This window comes from Pyrus communis, chromosome 12 (genome assembly GCF_963583255.1).
Source record: "Pyrus communis chromosome 12, drPyrComm1.1, whole genome shotgun sequence".
NCBI lineage: Eukaryota > Viridiplantae > Streptophyta > Magnoliopsida > Rosales > Rosaceae > Pyrus > Pyrus communis.
In genome coordinates, this window is record NC_084814.1 from 677,008 (window position 1) to 697,252 (window position 20,245).

The 20,245-nt window shown below is 36.9% G+C and overlaps 2 protein-coding genes across 4 annotated transcripts; both read right to left on the reverse strand.

Annotated features, from left to right (window-relative positions):
• Nucleotides 1–13: 13 nt before the first annotated feature.
• Nucleotides 14–5,910, reverse strand: LOC137710315 (MLO-like protein 9). The gene is made up of 15 exons (XM_068449250.1): nt 5,748–5,910; nt 5,448–5,505; nt 5,045–5,265; nt 4,538–4,654; nt 3,182–3,236; nt 2,960–3,048; nt 2,323–2,397; nt 2,102–2,190; nt 1,949–1,998; nt 1,789–1,829; nt 1,410–1,583; nt 1,284–1,319; nt 1,093–1,160; nt 676–736; nt 14–571 (listed from the first exon to the last, which is right to left on the reverse strand). Exons 1-15 carry the CDS (start codon nt 5,877–5,879, stop codon nt 317–319), a joined length of 1,521 nt encoding a protein of 506 aa, XP_068305351.1. The 5' UTR covers nt 5,880–5,910; the 3' UTR covers nt 14–316.
• Nucleotides 5,911–9,916: 4,006 nt separating this feature from the next.
• Nucleotides 9,917–19,758, reverse strand: LOC137710314 (transcription initiation factor TFIID subunit 4b-like). 3 transcript variants are annotated; one of them, XM_068449247.1, is made up of 15 exons: nt 19,542–19,758; nt 19,231–19,439; nt 18,994–19,099; nt 15,343–15,890; nt 15,170–15,265; nt 14,097–15,074; nt 13,132–13,256; nt 12,939–13,026; nt 12,689–12,824; nt 12,436–12,491; nt 12,299–12,355; nt 12,071–12,211; nt 11,857–11,922; nt 11,509–11,773; nt 9,917–10,308 (listed from the first exon to the last, which is right to left on the reverse strand). In XM_068449247.1, the coding sequence occupies exons 2-15, from the start codon at nt 19,270–19,272 to the stop codon at nt 10,133–10,135; spliced, it is 2,880 nt and encodes a 959-aa protein (XP_068305348.1). In that variant the 5' UTR covers nt 19,273–19,439; nt 19,542–19,758; the 3' UTR covers nt 9,917–10,132. The 3 variants fall into 3 exon arrangements, with proteins under 3 accessions (XP_068305348.1, XP_068305350.1, XP_068305349.1); XM_068449249.1 differs by lacking the exon at nt 19,231–19,439; XM_068449248.1 differs by lacking the exon at nt 19,542–19,758 and having other exon boundaries at nt 19,231–19,467.
• Between the last annotated feature and the right edge of the window lie 487 nt (nt 19,759–20,245).

The following is a 20,245-nucleotide window of genomic DNA, read 5'->3' on the forward strand; positions in this document are numbered from 1 at the left end:
ATCAATGTAGTTGATTGATACTTTTGGTTTTAAAACAAAACATTGAATGAAGAAATAATATTACATAGAAAGAGAAGGGGATCTTTTCATCACAGTCTTGAGCTGATGGATTGTTCTGGCCTGCTACTTGTACAAGATTAAGTTCATGTTAACTTCGGAGAATTTGCAAGATGTCATGATGTGACAAATCATATGCACACAGTCACTCATAAACAATAGGGATATTTGGTATTCTTGCCGGCCTTAAGTTGCTTGCCGGAGCCTCAAGTTTTGCAATGTTTTATTTCTCCCACATTCACCGCCACAATTGCGAAAATCACGGTCCTGATAGGAGGTCAGTGTTGTTGCCTTGAATATCTACGCTGGCCGTGATGTTTGCTGTCTGTTCAGGAGTTGATGCGTTTTTGTCCATCTTAGCCTTTGGTGGTGGCTTTGTTACTGAGTCGCCACCCGAAGATGCTTTACCTCCCGACTTCCCACCAGCTTTCTTTGCAGCAGCATTTTTTTGCCATATCTTTAAAGCCTTGTTAGTTTGTTCATCAAAGATCGACTTCTTCATTGTTGATCCCATCTGCGAATGTAATTTTAACGTCTTGGTATAAGTTGAATTCCACATGAAGAATCATAAAAAAGGTAAAAACGGCACGGAGAGGAATCAATGATTAGTGATTGTACCTGCGTAACCAATGCATATAGCGGAAGTGTGATGTAGCTGCACATAAACTGAACTGCTACGCTGCTCACATACCGTTCATTATTCATTATTTTGTATACGTAATGATACTCTCTTTGTTCACTACAAATTAATTCAAATGATATTCTGCGCTCTACACATGAAATGAATAAGATATCGCCATAGCACCTTGGATAGAACATGTTGAGGATAATGATAAATGTTCTCTTTTTAAATTAGTTTGTCCAGAATATGTTCTTTAAATTCACAGTCAAACAACATAAGCATATGTTTGGCGCGAGTTACTCTAAATATATAATGTATTGCGAGAAGTTTATGATCAAGGGATATTCTTCGTTTGGTGCATTCTCGCTGTAGAATTAGCAACGAGGAAGAAAAAAGAGAGAAGGTCGACGTACCCAAGTGCAACTCTAAGTGCTGTGAGAACGAAATTATCATGGAAACAAGATCTCAGCCCAAACTCGTACTGCATTAGGATTCAAGAGAAAGCTTTTAATTTAGAATGCTGTTAGTGACATATATAATATAATATAAACATATATATACAAAAAACCAAAATACAGAAAGAGGCGATTAGCTTGATTATTACCCATATCCAGAAAAAATATGTAATCTCAAATGCATTCTGCACAAGTATAATGCAAAATTAGAAATCTTTATTATGAAAAATTAACCCACAAAGAATTTGCAGAGACTTATGACATAAAAAATGTACCTGAAAGAGGACAAAATGGATCAGATGAAGAACTAACTGAGGCCAGCCGAACCAAAAATGCTCGTCTGAGACTTGCACCAGAGGTATTCCTTGGACTACAGCATGCCTTTCTTGGATTTCAAGTGCCATTTGTGTTATAATTGCTTGCAGCTTTGTTCCAACAGCTAAGATTATCTTCAACCAATCAAATAGTTAGTCAGTTTTTAATCTTTTTAGAGGGCAATTACCTCCCATAAAGAATAAGTCATCATAAATATTCCTCGATCCGAAGGCAATTTCTCCAAGATAACTTTTTTGAAGTGCCAATAACAGTTCATATTTTACTTCTGTTGCAAGGAAGAATATTTTAATGAAATCATCTATATTAAAGAATACTTACAATTAGAGGAAGTATGGATAGCACAAACATAGCTTCCCATCCTGAAACAAAGAAAAGGCAAACTCAGTTAATTACCTAAAAGAAGAAAGAAGAAAGAGACATACATATACATATATATACATATATACATATATATATATATATAATATGAATAACTTACCATGAACATTGAGAAGCAAGTAGAGAGTCATTGTAGTCCATAAGAGTGGACTGTCAGCATCAAGAGAATATACATATAGTTAAGAAACAAAACATTTGAGATTAATTGCACAAATTTGAAGAAATTAAGAAATTTTAGTAGTAATTTTCTTACGTGATTCCCACAACCACCTTAAAGTCATCTTCTAATGACCTTTTGATATATTTTTGAAAGTCAAACTTACTTCCAGGTGCTAAATGAACCTATATAACAGACCAGCAGCCAGTCACCTTAATTGTTAAAGATTAATACAGTATTTCAAGTGCAAAATTCTTAATTTCAAATAATCAAAATTATTAAGCTAATTAATACTAATTAAGAGTAAAGAAGCTTACAGCGATGAACCCATGTCGCATGGTCAAGTAGTCAGCCCTACGAACAGACCTAAAGAATTGTCTGAAAAAGCTTACCTGAACAAATTCAATATTCAAGAACCACCCAATAATCAAGAGTATGTTATGATCTTGTTAAACAACAAACCAAATTAAGTTATATTGAAGCTTCTTCCTGCGTTGATTACATAAAAGTGGGAGAAAGTTGTCATCATTTAAAAACAAATGCGCACATCCTCCCTAGAGCTACTTCAAATGCAGTTCAGTAGTCGGAGCCGTCTATGTTAAAATAATTTTCTTCAAAGATCACATATCTATGGATGAAAAAAATTTCATGTCGGAAACTATTTGGTCATCCAAAAACTAGTTTGCCGGAAAAATGAAATGAGAAGTATGATAATCAAATAGCTAAAAGCCTAAATGATTTCTCATTTCACGGACTCATTAGATGGATGATGATCCTTGAAGGAGAATCTAAAGTACAGACGGTTCTAATCATTAGATTGCAAGCTGGAATACTTGAAACTTCCTATATCAAAGGGTATACGTAATCGTATGATTGTAAGCCCTTAATTTAATTACCAAAATTCGGTTTCCATGAAAAGAATTCTGAAAAGAGGAGTTAGTAAACTATTCTTACAAGATAGAAGGTGACTGGTGTTTTAGTCCAACACTTGGTGTGGTCTCTCACAAAAGATGTCTCGTGAGTGAGCCTGAATTTTGTAGGATCTGATTAAAACATAAAGTTCCAATTTTAGAACTCAACACAGAGAAGTCAGAAATATGACTAATGATGATTTATAGCAAATTATGGAAGACACTTAATTGTAATTAGTAGAGGTTGTGTTGTGGAATGATTTACCATTGAATTCATTATCATTTTCCATCTCTCGTTCCCACACCTTCCAAGCACGAATCTGCAGAAGTTAAGGCGATTCAGAATTATACTACTCCTGAAGATATACAAGAATTCAATATAATTCCCTCAAAAAATAAAAAGGAACTGAATAACGATCAAGTGACACAATCTCCAGCATCATCTGGAATCATATTCGATAATCCCATAATTCCACTGGGGGTAGGGATAAGAGAAGAACTTAATTTGTGCCCCCTTGCACTATATCTATATTCAAAGGAAGTTTGATTCTCAATATGTATACGAAATTTTGGGAAACTGGCCACTTAGACGCACAAGAAGATTTTTGCCTCTATTTTCAAAATTCATCAAAATTTGCCCTCTTTCAAGCGTGAAAAAGTTTGACTGATCCTATCGATTAAATGCATTCGAAACATAGCTCCCATTGCTCAAGAGTCAAGATCCTCCGACAACAACTTGAGCTCCTTCTCGAGAACAACTCGAGTGCCTGTCGAGCCACCTCTCTTTTCTCGATTATTATATCTGTTTGCTGCAATATTACTCAAATGGTGTCGACATGAGCTCGAGTTATTGTGGAGGTGATCTTGAGCATTGAAACCTCAGAAATAGTTTTAAATGCAATTCTAAGAATAGGGTTTGCAAAATTTTCATATACAAAAATTAAAGGGAAAATTTTTTCAAACTTCTAAAAGTGGCATAATATTTCTCCAAATTTTCCAAAATTCCTATCCTTATTCCTTAAGGCCTCATTTGGTAGATATGGAGGATTGAATTGGAATGAATAAAACACTATTCTCAATGTATGCTGAAGGAAGACATATGGAAAAAATTGTGACAAACTTGTAGGTATATAGGAGATGGATTAATCAAGAAGAAAATTTATCCATTCAATCATCCCCAAAATGCTAGGAGTAGAAGAGAGGAATTCTCATAATGTCTAATCCTCTTCACCTATAAGTGAGAGGTCTTAAATTTGAATGGGGTGATGGCAAGTTTAATTAATACCAATTTATTCCCTCACCCCCTTAGTGTAAATATAACAAAAACTCATCTTTTAATCCCCTCAAATACTAAATCATTTTATTTTACCTTCAAGCTGTTTGGAATTTAAAAATATTCTATTCCAGTCAATTTCTCTATACCAAACAAGGCCTAACTTCTATCTTCATGTCCATTAGAAATATGACGGTTCAAACTAATTCTATTTTGGGTTTTAGTAGTAAAACTTCCAAACAAAAAGTTATGACTTTAAATATCTGATGAACATATCTTCAGAAAAACAAAAAATTTCCTGTAAGGAAAATTTCAAATATAGATAGAAAGGTAAATGTATATACCCACCTTTAATCTTCCAAGGGTCATTGTTAACGCACCGTAAAAAACGTGAAATATTGCTAAAAAGAATATGAAGATGTGAAGTTGGTGTAATCCATTTAAAGATATCAATGGCACTTTTCCCTGCATCACAAAAAAATTAAAAAAACTAAAAAATCCAACATTTCGATTAGGCAGAAGAAATGAGGGCATTACATTTAGCAGTAGCGTTATTATGTTTATCATTTTTTATCGACAAAATGTTGTGTGTTAAATTTTATCTCGTGACCTTCTTCAATAAATTAGAGATTGGGTGTCACTTATGTTGTACGTTATCAACAAAGGTAAGGATTCAAATATGTGCATGGTTTGAGCATATTTCAAGTAAAACATGAGTATTTAATTCAAGTATAAGAAGGTATTCATTTGTTATGAAGAAATTGTTTTATCAATTGTTGGGGTAATAAACTTAATAAATTGAAATGAAAGGAGGAGAAAGAAAAAGAAATGAGTAATATAGATTTGGTGTGTTACCGCTTTGCAGCCAGGACCTGCGCTACCACCAGCTAAATATCTGCGTTCATACCATAAAAGCCTACGACGATGGTCACCCCCACCACCACCTGCTTCTTCGTCAGGGTCTCTGTACGGGCAAGGCAACATTGTGTCTGCAGCCTCTATGGGAATACACACTTGAGATATATACTTTTGCCCAAATGTCAATAACAGAGATATAAATCCCAAAACCATAAGCTCTGCGTGATGAAAGCAAAAGACAAATCAGAAACAAAATGAACGAAATTAGATTACTGATTATTTCATTCAGGACTTAATTACAAACACATATATATACATAATACATGAAATGAAAGCGTAAGATGTTTATATTGTCAGAATGGCAAGCAATTAAACATTGTCAAATATATGTATTACATACCCCCTTTCACTTTCTCAAGAGCTTCAAGTAACCCCACCTTCTTTTTATGATGAAAAAACTGCAATTGAAAGACGGGATAAGTGTATGCATGAAACCCTCCAAACGTTTGAATAAGAAGGTAAATTGAAATATAAAATCAACCGCGCTGTTTGAACCTCGATCGTGTCCTTGCGTTAATACAGAGTTGGAATTAACAATGAAGATGAACATATTTTAAAAGGAAATGATTAAATTAAATGACAATTTAATAATTACATACATATATATATATGGATGCATGCATGCATGCATGGTACGTACCTCTCCAACCATGTGAAGAACCTTTTCCAAAACGATAGAAATAATAATGATAAGGAAGCAGACGGCGGCCAGAGCCCATGTTGGCGTCTGATCGAGTTCTCTGCCGGCATTACCCCCTCCTCCACCCGCCATTTCAAACTCAACCCTACGCCGCGGTACCTAGCGTGCCTTTAATTGTGACCTTAATTATTTAATCTCTTGTTAATTCAAACAACAACCAAACCCGGAGGATTTGTTAATATAACTACTGTTATATTATCAGAAATTAATGAACAAATGATCGGAAAATCAAAACTAGCTCTCTCTTTATCTCCATATACATATATATATAATACAAAATTAATTCAGGTCACGAATTAAAACGCCTATATATAAAGCTAAGAATATGACCTGAGGAGGAAGGAATTAGGAAAAGAAGAAGAAGAAAGATTATGTAATATGGTCGTCACAATCAGCAGAGGTACAAGCCAGGCTTCTAACGGTCTTGAACCGGAGAGGAAATGTACGGAAGGCTGGCCGTTACTCAACTGGCGCAACGCATGGCGGTGTGGCGCGTAAATTGGGATTCTTTGCCTTAAAATCTTTTGAGGCCGAGACCCTGCCACGAGAACCACAAGTCAATGGTCAGTAATCAAACAACAAAAAACCAAGTGGCAATGCTGACTTATGCCACCCTCCTATAAAATCATTTAAACAATAGGATCGTTACACTATATTTAGGGTTGGGGATAATACAAGTAATTCATCTAAATTATTACGAGTAGGGAGATTTTAATTTGAAAGTAGAAGATAGGGAACACTACTCTAGTCAACTTGGTTAAATTCATGTCTATGCTAACTTCACAGATGACATGAACGTGAAAACCGACTTCAATTTATTATCGATGTCATTACTTAACGCTAATGACCTAATTGAAATTGAATTTTCAAACCATTAGATTGTTATTTGAAGTATTTAAAAGATTGACATCAATTTGGAATAATGCCTAAAGAGTGGGTTGTTATCTATAAACTCTTTAAAATACTTCGCTAATTTTAACAGTAATTTAAGGTTGCGAGAAATGGCATTGGATAGTATATAATCTCTATATATAGTTCAATAAATTTCAGTTTAGAGTGTACAGGACCATTGAATTAGGGATGCTCCTAACCTCATATAAGGTGTAAACGTCCGCTAAACGAATGTGTCACGGAAGCAATTCATCTTAATTTGTCCCAACAATTGAATCGATGGAAGAAACAAAAGATAAAAAAAGCTCGCAACTAAGGTCAACAACATTTAACAGTGGAAAGGGTGTTTATAGTTGTTTGTATGACTATTTCTTATTGAAAGATAAATAACAAAAAAAAGTAAAAGAAAAGCATTGACTATTTCTTCCTTTTTCTTTTGTCGAACGATAAATTTTTGTTACATTAGGAGCATGTTTACCAAAGGGGATGAAACGATGGGAATTAGAATTGCACATATCCCCAACCATTCCAGTGTTTACTAAACCATCAGGAATCAAAATGATTGTGGGACCCGCATAAAATCAGGAATTCAACTTCTGAAATGGCCGGAGTCCAATTCTTGAGTGGGATGAGCTATATGGATTCCTGGAAATGGCTTTCATCAAGAATCCAAATTTTATACCGGTAATACACTCAAACTCCAAAGATGAGAACAGTGTCAGTGTTTGCAGCCCTTGCGATGGTGATGGCTGGCCATAGGTGCTGCCTTCAAGCCCTTGCTTGACAAGGCTCGCGTTCCTGACGAAGACCAAAGAACAGGGAAGATGGTGGTCTCGCGATCAGGGGTGGGTCGACAACAGAGAAAGATGGGGAAGAGACGGGGACGAGAGAGAGATGCTTGGAGAATTTTAGAAAGGGGTGGGTTAGCAGAGAAAGATAGGGAAGATAGGGGAAGAGAGAGAGGTGCTGGGAAATTTCAGAAATGGATGGGTCGGCACGGCATCGAAGAGATGGGGGAGAAAGAGGACAGGAAATGAATTTTTTTCTTTTTTCTCTTTTTTTTTTGGGTTTGTTTTATGTTGGTAACTAGTAAGGAGCAATGAAAGAATAAAAGTTACTAGAAAATAAAAAAATAGTTATTCTCTCTACTGAAAAATGAAAGAATATAAATTTTATTAAAAATAATTAGATATAAAATAAATTAGTTACAAAAGGAGTATTTTAGTAATCACATTAATTTTCATTCCGATTCATGTGAATTAGTAAACAGTTTATATAAATCAATATCATTTATACTCCGATTCCAGCCAATTTTAGTAAACGTCTTTAACAAGAATTTGATTCTGATTCCACCTCATTCCAATTCCTTCTCAATCCAATTCCTTATCAATTCAATTCCTCTCAATCTGATTACGGATTAGTAAACGAGCCCTAGGTGTTAAATTAGACACTGATGGAGTTGAAATCACGACGTCATGTAAGAGCTTAACACATTTCCACCACTATGTGATAAGGGGTCACTTGCTTTTTATTTAAAAACTTTCAACTAACCAGTAAAGCAACAAGGTCGTTGTAGTATACTGGTAAGTATTCCCGCCTGTCACGCGATCGTGATTTCTGCACATATTCTTTGCATCTTTTTGAATAGATGTACGCTATTATTCATTAAGTACTTTTTCCGGCAATTAGTACAGGAATTACCTCCAAAAGAACAGAAATTCATACACACATCTCTAATAAGTTACACCATTTCGGAATCTAGTCAAAGGAAAATGCCGAGACTGATGTGTTCATTTAGTACAACATGATGCAAACGATGCACTGCACATGATAGATGCTGTGAAACGAAAATCGAAAAACGAAGAAAAATCCTGGGTCCAAACTCTATGCATGAATAAAAAAGGTGTACTCAAAAGTCAAACCAATCTTGAAGAAGAAGAAAACTGGTTTGTTATGAATCGCTTGGGACAAAGACAGGAAGCTGGCCACCCCTCTATGCTCTACCCTGCTGGTAGATCCCCTCTCCAGACCAGAAGCCAATGAACTGATATTCCTTGTTCCTCTGCTTGGCTGTTCATTCAGAACAGGCCCCCAAAAGACTAAGATCTCGCTTTTTTTGGCAAGACCCAAGTTACCCTTTTTCATAGGAAGTTGTCCTATGTTTCCATTCCCATTGCTTTGTTCTGCTGACCGCGGAGATTGATCTGTCGATGACAGATAAATGGGATTGAACTGATCTATGTTTGAAGCTTTCGGCTCTAGCGGCGACGTGGTGAGGCTAGAGATTGGTCTGTTTGACTATCTTACAACAGCACAACCCTAAGTTATTTTCTTGCTGGCCTTGATCCTGTGTTCTGTGAGTGACATTCTTAGGAAGACACCAGTGCCCGGGATTGAAGAATGATACAACATAATCCGATGCGAAGCCCAACGACAAGTCACTATGCTTGGAACCAAAGCTTTGGCAACGGGACATGGTCTCTAAGACACCGTCCGCTACAGCTTCTCGTTAATCCCGCATTGAAAAGGCATACAGAAGAAACATGCTTCAAACTCCCTGGTTTCCCCTGGTTTCCTGGAGTGGATTGTTGTACAATTCAATTGTACCGTGTGGATGATTTGGCATCAGGGCGTGTCAATCAGCTTCGTAGTGGTGACAGGAACAAGATCAAGACAATTTCGATATGGCATCACCGATTGAGACATGCATTTTTTGGTCATTTAAGAAAGTTACTCTCGTCATTTAGTGATATTTCAAACTATACATTTTAATGTAGTGATTGTATTTTAGCTGAAAGCCATCGTGCTTCGTACTAGTTAAGATTCAATAAAATAACCACACCATTTGAGTTAATACATTCCGACGTGTGGGCCCCTCCTCTGTTGCTACACAACACAGTATACGTTGGTTTGTAATATTTACGGGCCTCTACCATTGACCGTTTCGGGAAAATTGTAAGGGACCCTATACCCCTGTTCCAATTTGTAAACAGGCGCGACCTCGTCTTCGTAAAAGTCGTCGCATCAATCAAACCTCCAGTACAACTCCACGGCTCTTCGACTCGAATCATGGTGTCGGGGCAACGGTCCAAATTTATTCAAATAAGATTTTTCGTATTCCACAATTTCCAGATCCAAACCCAATAACTAATCAAAGCTTGAATTAAACACGAATTGGATGAAACCCAGAAGATGAAAAGAGGGTTACGCATTGGAACTGCACGACAAAATAACACAAATAAAGGGAAGAATAGTAAAACCATCATCGGCCAGCTTTGCCAACAACAATAAAAGCTTATGGTTCAGCAAACTTACCAACACCACCATAATTACATTTACAACCAAATGAATGGGAAGAATAACAACTCCGGAAAGCACAGGGTTCCGCTGCATTCTGATAGGCGGGGTTGCTACAAGGTTTCAAACTTCTACCTTTATTCACCAGTGGTGTTAGATTGAACTCTCTCAAACAAGCGATATATCAGAGTAGATCTCGACATCTGAGGTTCTCTCTCTAGGACAGCAATCACATCCTTAACAGATATACTACGAGCCACCTTCGTTTGAGGCACATTAACTTGGTTCTTTCCGCATTTTCTAATAGTCCCAGCTACGGAAAATAATTTAAATAAATTAATATATAGCTCAAACATGCCTAATGTGAATAATTGTCCAAAATATAAAAAGAAGAAAGAATAGAAAGAACATATAATTAGCAAAGAGAATGCAGAAGGTCTCAAGTTAGAAGAGAAACACCGCCAGCCTCAAGCTTCCGTAATATCCTATCCACAGCCTCCACAGTGTTGAAAATTTAATGGGCATATAGCACTTTATATGCTTTTGTATTTTGATTACTTCATACCTAGGGATATGCTTGTAAATGCAACTCAGGATATGCTAACTAAGGCACTTAAATACAATGACTATTTAAATTATGTTACTTGTGCAGAACCAAGGTGACGCAGGGCAAAAGCGTTAAGCTAATGGCCATCTGTTGTAGTGGTGTCAAATCACAGAGGAAAAATTCCGGCAATATATAGAAAAATAGAGATAGAAGACAAAACTGAAGTTGGAATGAAGATACTTGAGTTCTAGGGAAAACGGGACCCAAAAGATCATTTTAATATGATTTTCTGGAATAAACTTGTAAAAACTGCATGTACAAAGCGTCTTGATAGATTAGTTATACTAGGACAATAACCAAAACACTTAATAAATCCTACCCCTCCTAAGTATTTAAAAATGTCACATGACCCATGAGAAAGATAAGGGATATAACTTAGGGTATGTTTTAACGAAGGAATGGGTATGAGAAGGAATGGCATGGGATGAAGAAACCCCCCTTGGTTATCGCATACCTTCATTTTTCAGATATTGTCATACCCAAAATCAATGGGACCCACCTACTTTTTTCATTCCGGTGGTTGTTAATAAACACACGAACAAGAATGGTACCCATTCCTTATCATCTACCAAAACACAAGAGGCTAAAGAAGTGAAAAAGAGAAGAAAATAACTAAAATCCCAAACTAATTAGAACCCTAGCCTAGTTGGCTAGCTGGCCCTATTAGCAGTCTTGTAAAGCCTTTTAGACACTCCTGGTGCAGGCATTCTCTACTAGCATCAATCTCATGACCTTTGCCAATATAATTCATATTAGCACTGACACAGTAGTACAGTACCAACTACAGTGGCATACTCTATAGTACTTCAAATCTTGTTTGGTGCAGCAGTATCCCAGGTAATGGCTATGGATACTACAAACTATAAAATCAAGATCAGACATATGTTCAAGCTTAATGAAACTTACCAGCTGAAGCAACAGGAGTTCCACCGCTCCTTTTCTCTGCTTCTTGATTGTCCTTCATAGTTCTTCCAGCTGATAATGTAGGCTTGCGGTTTACATCTTTACCTGGCTGGGACCCAGATGCTACTTCAATCCCACCTTCACGTTTTTGCCGGGCTTGCTCAGCCATAAGTTGCCATTTTGACAACATGTCATCTCCTCCAACAGCAGCTCGGGCAGCAACATTTGCTGCTGTTGTCCTCATTTTGTCATCTTCCTCTTTGTTTGGCTATCAAATAGAAAGTTACAGAAGATTAATTTCTCTATTTATTGTAGAGGTAAGCATATAAATGCTGTTCAGGATTTTAATACCTTAAATGATTTCGAACGACCTTCATCTTTGTCCTTATCACCATCAACTCCGTTGCTAACCTCAGGCTGTATGTAGTCAAATCAAATACTTATGAAAAATAAAACACACCTACACTCCTACAAAAATATTTTGTGTGTGTGTTTAGCACACTAGCAGTTTACACCATGGTTGCCTAGTAAGAATAGCAATGTAGGATGCATACAAGATACTCACTTCATTAAGCTTTCGAAGCTTTTCTGCCTCGGCTTGCTTTTTTTCAAATTCTTCCCTGGCATTCTGGTTGAGATTCATAACTTGCTGCCGAACATCAGAGGTAATAATAGTGCGGTGTCTCGGCTTCTCAGCATCAACTCGCTAGCGGAAGGAGATTCACTCAAAGTCAGGAATTATTATGATGCAAGAGAATTCATGTTCAGCAGAAGGAAAAAATAAAAAACAAACCTGCTTTGACAGTCTGATCAGATTATTTATTAGTCCCCTCATTCTTTCCTCCACACACTGAAGATTCATTTGTCTTAAGAGTTAGATAACATGGAAGTTTATCACAATAGAAAAGAATATAGCAGCTAGCAGCTCACCAGTGACAAGCACCGCTCCACATCATTGCTTACACTTTTCAATCCACATTTGATCACTGCAAGACCAACCAGCATAAATTCCAGATCAATTTCCTTTGTGAGATGAACAAATATGGAATTTTAACATGGGAACTGTTATTGGCACTCCAAAAAGGCAAAATATGCCTTATACAATTATAAAAAGTGCAGGATGACTTTTTGGTGTGCCAAGCGCCCTTTCAACATCTAAATGATAAAAAGATAGTGTATTAACTAATTTCTGCCAACTTTTTCTGCAAGGGTTCCTTCTGCAAAATCAACCTCTCTTCTTCTTCTTGAACAAACTTTCGAGATGCTTCTGAAGCTCGACTATCCTCCTTGGGCCCAGAAAACAGCTGCTCTTCCTCTTCCTGTTTAAATCAAGAATTCAAAAGGTTCTGAGCATGTTACTTAAGGAGAGAAACTGTTCATTTAATTAGCTTATCCTCCATAGTAAGATGATTTGAAAGGACACAATACTGTACCCTAAGATTAACTCCACTAACAGCAGTCACATCATTCAGTTGTTCAATGCTTTGATCCAAAAAGGTCCCGGATACCTTTTGCTTCTTACTGAAAAAGATCCAAATGTGTAAGGGTTTAACAGAAAGTTATGTTGAAGAAGCAATGAAATCAATCATCCACAAGATACGACACAACAATATGGATTTATTTTACCTTGACGGAGGTGGGGAAGAACCAAGTGCTTCAAGAGGCTTCTTTTGGCCAACAGAAGGCTTTTTTGGAGGTGCTCTATTACTAATCCCAGCAGGAGAAGTTCCAGAGGGTATTCGATGGCCTAACTGGCATAAATAGATAAGTACGAAAATGAAAAGACAATCAACATATCAAGTAACACATGATTTTATAAAATACATACATTTCAGCACAAAGCAAATGAGGCAAAAATGGATTCAACATGAAATTAGTCCATCCAACCATTTTTTCATGTTACATTTTAAGGCTGGGACTGATTGTGATGTAAAAGTAGAACAATAACCAGAATTTAGAATATAGACAGGGATTCCAGAACAAAACTAGAACTAGGATTCAAGATACGAGAAATACAGGAACTTTAAGACTAGAAGACAGAAAGAAATAGATAGGCCGACAAGAATCCAGAAGAAGATACAGGATTAGAAACAGAACTGTTGAGAAGAAGATCAAGATGGAATAGACTCAGAGACCAAGATACTCGGGGAGAAAATTTGTTTAATCAATCATTCAAGTCTGTCTATAGAACTACAAAGCACATTAATAAAGTAATCCTAAATTTACTAGGAACAAGAAAGTAATCTTAATTCTATTACAAACCGGAAACTAAATAATATATAAATGAAGTTAAAACAATCCCATTTCAATTCCCTAACCCGTCCAGCATCAGAGAGGCACAATAAAACAACATAATGTGGCCACAAAGCATATTGTTATGGATTAACATATAACAAAGCCTGCGCAAGTGGATAAATTACAAGACACTGTAACAAAATAGAATAACTCTTGTTTTTCCACAATTAGTTTTAAATAGAGTACTACTTAACAACATAACAATGCATATTTAGCAGAGAACCATAGATGAGTCAGCAACACGACATAACAATGCATATTTAGCAGAGAACCATAGATGAGAAGAATGAAAGTACCAAGACATTGGGATCAGCTTGCGTTGTTACGGAAGAAGAAACAGAATTCGGGGGCACTGTGCTTGTAGAAGATGAAGCCCCAATGCTTACAGATGCTGGAAACCCCATTCTTGAAGATTGCTTATCTAACGGCTCGTCCATTGAAATTCCAGGTGACCCATTCCCCTGTTCAAGTTTCGCAGCAGAAGGCAATTCCTGTGAATTAGATAATGGGGGTTTGTGCTGCTGCTCGGCAGTCTGATCAGTCAGTTCCTGTTTTGCAAAAGGAATTGATGACAAAGGACCAGAATGTGGCTCTTTATTTGAGGATTGCCAAGGAGCTATATTCTGTTGTAAAGTTGAATTATTTGTAAAGTGCGAAAGAGATCCACCCTGCAGTCTACTAGGGTCCTTCATCGAATTTTGCCTCTCCAAATTGGACACACCCATGACGTTCCCTCCCTTTGCTTCCCCACCTGACTGAGCTGAACCCATGCTTTGATGTTGTGGTATTTGTCTAAGTTGTGAATCATGAGGTTGCTGTTTGAGAGGCAATGTATTGATACTTGTCCCCGTATATGGGTGATAATTACCACCAGTACTTCCATACATGGAATAGGATGATTGTGGATACTGCAACTGTTGTTGCTGTTTATTAAGTATTTGCATAGGACCTGATGAGCGCTCCCTTTCTTGATTCCCAGCTACCACACTAGAAGAAGACATTTGGCTTACTTGCATTCCATGAGAGTCTGACTGACGTTCTGCCTCCCGCAGTTTTTTAGCACTGTTTTCAATGACTGAATGGCTTGAATCAGACTGCAGTTGAACTGTTGAAGATGGAATGTGCGATGGGTCTGTCGGAGAGTTGGTGCCTCTCTGATTAAGTGCAAATGAACGAGGATCAGCGAACTGTGTGGAACCTGCACTAGCGGATGGCATCCTAGGAGACTGTTGCTGCACTGAAGCCTGAGGCAGTAACTGGTGTTTAGGACCTGGCTGCAAAGTTTTTGTATGCTGGTTTTCAGTTTATCAAAAAAGGATACATTATAACATTTTTCAAATTATATTAATTAAACCCATGATACACATACCTGCGATTGTACTTTCATTACTGCCAATTTGAGCATCTGGTCCCCAACAACACTTCTAATGTGCCGAACAAAAGCGTCTTTTGAGATTTCATTATTCTAGAATAGAGAAACAGTCAAAAACCAGAAGATTTAATAAAACACCCAACACCTTGATATAGAAGTGTAGGACCAACCTTGAGTTTGCCAAATAGAGTATTAAGTTGCATGGCCCTGTCCTTATCAAGCTGGGGCAATAGGACAGGTAGTAACAGGCCAAATGGTACTTGTTTACTACGATTCATTGGGTTGCTTGGCTGCTCAGTGATCATTGACTGTTGACTGCTCATCCTCTGAAGCTTTAAGTACTGAGATTCGCTTTGCGGAGTAGGTGTAATGTCCTGCTCCTGTTTGGAGACGGGAATTTTTCCGGAAATCGGCGTGCCAGTTGTTTCATGTACCTGAAGGGATTTTTGTTCTGCTTGCCCTTGTTGAAGATCACCTTGGGGTTGCTTCTGGGACAAAGAAAAGTGACCAAGTTCCTGTGAGGCATCACTTTTTAGCTGCATATTTTCAGCAACAGATCCTTGTTGCTTTAGCTCCATTTCATATGAATGCAGTTCTCGTGGTTGTGCAATTTTTTCGTCATGTTGCATTTCGCAAGCTGTACTTTCATCCTGACCAGTTGTTTGGAACTGTGGTAATGGCTGACTAGAAGTATTATTGCTTCCTTGAGACAAAATCGCTGCATTATTCAGTTGCACACATTATTCTGGGTATGAATATATGCAAACTTCATGACAATTAACTAGAGATTATGGGTGCAACAGTTGATATTTTAGGGTCAGAAAATGCCCATAATAAATTGATAATGATGTAATAAGTAGAAGTTGAATAGATTGACAAAATAGAACTAATGGTCAAGGTACATTAATATCAGTGTCAATGGAAATATCGAAGGTTCTACACTGACACTGACAAATATTATTAAAAAAGTGTGGACATTTAAAATAAAGAATCAAATGATGCTTACCTAATTAGTTATCTATAATTTTTACCCAAAAATATTTAGAAAACATTTAGATGCATATATATGAACTTTACATGATTTAAGACAAATATAACGAACAATGGTAATCCTTGTTATTCAGAAAATGTTTCTTTAGGTCTATAATAATGTAATAGAAGTCAACATTTTACCTTTCATGAAGACATCCCCAATTTTTTCATGTAATTTTTTCATCACGATCTTTTTTAAAAGAACATTACCTTTTTTCTAAGTGAAAAACGACACATTAATACTACAGAAACTACTGGAATCCCTAAGAACGTTGTTCCATCATCGTTTTTGAACTATCTGTTCAAAATTTGAAACATGACGAATGAACTTCTAAAAGCTATGATCATAATCTTTGGGTCAATCAATGTAAATAAAACATTTGGTGTGGCCACTGTAGAGGCAAACTTCAAACTATAGCAACTTACTTTATTTTAGGGAAATAAATTTAACACACCCTTTTTCTCCCCATGAACACCCTGCTTATTTGTGGCGTTTAGACCAAATAAAACAAAGGTGAATCAAGGGGCAAATATAAACAAGTGTGTGCAAAAGGAGAAAAGGGGAGTGCAGAAATCATTTCCCTTATTTTATAGCTGGATAATACTCTCTCCCATGAAAAAAGTGTCTCTGTCCAAGCTCATTTATGACTCCTAAGCTTTGCCCTGATACCACTTTGGATTATAGTACTTTAACTTGTCCAAGCTCATTTATGTTTGCTGATTACTAGTATTCTTTCAAGCAGTGTGTTGGGTGATGCATATTTGTTCTGTTCTCTACGTTATATAGTGCATTCATGTTATTATGAGTAAAAATTTCTGGTGTTTTTCCAAAAATGCTGATTGGCTTAAAGAAAAAAAAAACCCCTTGTTCTGGATTTTTCATTTGGTGCTTATAAAACAAGGGTGCTGTTATAGGCACTCCAAAAATCTCACAGTGCACTCCAAACTTTCTATATCTAGGAAGAAAAGGTACACTTATGAGGAGTGCATGAGTTTTTGGAATGCCAATAACATCACCCTAAAACAAAAGTGAAAAAGAATCATACTTTCACTCAACGCGGCTTAACTTCAAGGTCTTTTGGATCTTTGTAAGTAACTAAAGAATGAATTACTTTAACTGATTACCTTTATATTTTAATAAGACAAAATTAAAAGTTTGTCTTTTTTTCATTTCATCTTTTAGAAAAGAAAAAAAAAAATTAACTTCTTTTTCTATTTGAAGTTAGGTTAAAAGAACTATCTTGACCAATCCAGAGAAAATCTGCATCATTTATTCAAAATATGATTTGATCCTTCCATGCAAGTGCAACCCATAAGAAAAGTCAGAATACCCACATAATTCATGTTCCAACATGGATATGGTGTTTTGGGAAAAAAAAAAAAAATATGTGGAAGCTCTAAAAAACGGAAGTGTTTTAATCAACAACTGGGTATGAAATCTATAAAATATGCACCGTAATGTCTGGCCAATTACATAGGTCCCTAGATAATCCAAAACATACTAATTCAAAATAAGTTGTCATAAGTTTAAGTTCCAGGAGTAAAAGTGAGATATAGAAGAAAATTTGAGAGGCATTGATGAGAGGAGTACAAGATGAGAATTCCAAGGCATTGACCTTATTGGACACTGACAGAAAGATGAAGATGTTTAGTTTCAATTTTCAATTGATAACCACTTACAGTAGAAGAACCAAGGATCCAAGTAGAAGTAAAGATGGCAAGTTACACTATACGGCTTAAATTAAATAGCAAAGGTAGAATGAGGGTGAAGAGTAACTTTAACTCAACTCTGTCGTAAACCAAAAGAAAAAAGGATGGAAAGTTGCAACCTTTTCCATACTGATGTAAAAAAATGCCTTCTCCAGGACCTTGTTTTCAATAGACTATCATGACTCACAATTAACCAAGCACAAAGAATAAACAAACAACCAAAACACCACACACAAAGAAAAGGCACACACCATGAACCCAGAATTATAGTGATTCGGCCAAAACTTGCCTACGTCCACTCCGGTGATTACTGAGATACTCCACTTGTATGAAAGCCCCTTTGGTTTACAAGAAAAACCCCATTTGCTGTTACAAATCCAGGTCTTAATATCTCTTGCCCCTCACACTCTCTCAAAGTGTTTCACTCTACTGTTCATGTTAACAGTCAGTCCCCAACAAGCCTATTTATAGTACACAGACCGATGGTTACATGCCTATTTTCTGATTAAGTTTCCTATTCTATATGGAATAGGAAAGTACACTTTCTTTTTCTGATTAGGCTTCTCAGATTCCTAATCTAAATTGTACAAGGAAACTTAATCTTTCCTAATTCTTTTAGGACAAGAATCTCTGCACCTAGCTTCCCCAATACAATCCTAAACAAATTAGGACACCATCATTCACGAGACAAATTCCTAACACATACAGACCCAAGTTTCGGTCTACAATTTATGGGGTCTGCACAAAATAAAAAATGGAAATGAATACTATCCTTCCTAAGATCATATTTGAATAACTCATGCTGAACACTATTAACATAAAAAGAACCATGCAAGCAGGATCAATTAGAGTGGAAAATCTGACCTAAATTTTGTTCCAAGGGATATTAGAATCGAAACAAAAATCAAGCGGAAAATTGAAGCTTTTCTATCGAATCCAAGATACTCATGCTTTCCAAAAGACAAACACCAAAGCTAACAAATTATGAAAAGTAATAAAATTGTAACAAAGTGTTGAGAGTAATCAGCAAAAGGTTATGATTAAGGTGTTTGAGTGAGAAATAAGGTTAAGGAGGATACCGGAGTCGGAATCAGATGGCTGGGAAGCAGAGGCATCTCCTTCAATGTCCCTATTGAGGGCAGCCTGGAAGGCCTCCACATCCGCCCCCGAATGCATGGTTTCGTCCTTCGCACAATTCAAACCAGAAAAAAGAAAAGAAAAGAAAAGCTTCAAAATTTAACAGATGTAGAGACTTAAATTAAGAGCTACAGATGTGACAGAGACACAGAGAGAGAGAGAGAGAGAGAGAAGAGAACCTCATCGTCTTCGAGCAGCTTCTTCATAATGGAGGGGTCCATGATGAGATTAAGATATATGCTGCTGGTTCCCCACTACTCAAGGAATCAAAACCTCTCTCTCTCTCTCTCTCTCTCTCTCTCTCTCTCTCTCTCTCTCTATATATATATATATATATATATATGCTGTTAGCACTGTGAAGACAATCGAGCACGGCCACAAAGGCAACCTGTAGATTTAGAAGGAAAATAAGCAAAGGAGTTATCGAGAATAAGATGGTCATAGAAAGACAAGCAACGAAGCAATTGAATTGGAGCTGCAACGGATTTACCTCTCCAATTCAGCAAATGTTGATATTTACAGCCCCATCAATCAAGCATCGACTATCGAAGAAGAAGAAAGGAGGGAGGGCGGCCGGCCGGCTGCGTAACTGGGTTCCACAGCTCGCGGGTGAAGAATTGAACAGAAGAAATCAAAAGCAAGGAAGAAGAAGAAGTGAAAGAAAAGAATTCAAAACACTGATTCTGTTTAATCGAAGGAGGAGGAGTAGAAGAGCAAATCAAAAGGAGGAATGGAGGAGGAGGAGAGAGGGCTGTTAAAGAGTTAACACGCGGTTGGGCTCTGCGTCTCACGGATGGGCCGGGGGTTGGCTTTGGAGGTGGGCTATGGGCTGTTGCATTTAATTTAATTTTATGGGCTGGGTTTGGTTTTTTTTTTGTTATGACCTCCACTGCTTATGACTTGGTAAATAAAACCGGTGAAGTTGCAATTCGTCGTGGTGATTTTCGGACGGATCGGGTAGGAAACAAGGATTTTAATAGAGTTCATTGATGCAATGTCAATACTGCTCTTTTAGTGTTCGTTTGAATGTGTTTTTATAATGGTTGAAAACGCTTTCGGTGAAAATGTTTTTGGAACCAATCCTTAGTAAAAAAGCAAGTAAATTCTGGAAAATCACTTAAAGTGCTTCATGGAAGAAGTACATAACTAGTGTTTCTTGCAGAAAGCACTTTACGTGCTTTTGGACCAAAAATC

Bases quoted from the DNA above. Each gene is read 5' to 3' on its own strand.
- LOC137710314 (XM_068449247.1), bottom strand. From the start codon at position 19,272: ATGGACCCCTCCATTATGAAGAAGCTGCTCGAAGACGATGAG. The intron at 13,027-13,131 runs GTAAAATAAATC...GATCTTTTTCAG, and splicing joins TCTTCCCCACCTCCGTCAAG to TAAGAAGCAAAAGGTATCCG. The intron at 12,492-12,688 runs GTTAATACACTA...TTGGTCTTGCAG, and splicing joins GAAAAAGTTGGCAGAAATTA to TGATCAAATGTGGATTGAAA.
- LOC137710315 (XM_068449250.1), bottom strand. From the start codon at position 5,879: ATGGCGGGTGGAGGAGGGGGTAATGCCGGCAGAGAACTCGATCAGACG. The intron at 1,584-1,788 runs GTAAGTATTCTT...GATTGGTTGAAG, and splicing joins TATCCATACTTCCTCTAATT to ATAATCTTAGCTGTTGGAAC. The intron at 1,320-1,409 runs GTACATTTTTTA...ATACTTGTGCAG, and splicing joins TCCATTTTGTCCTCTTTCAG to AATGCATTTGAGATTACATA.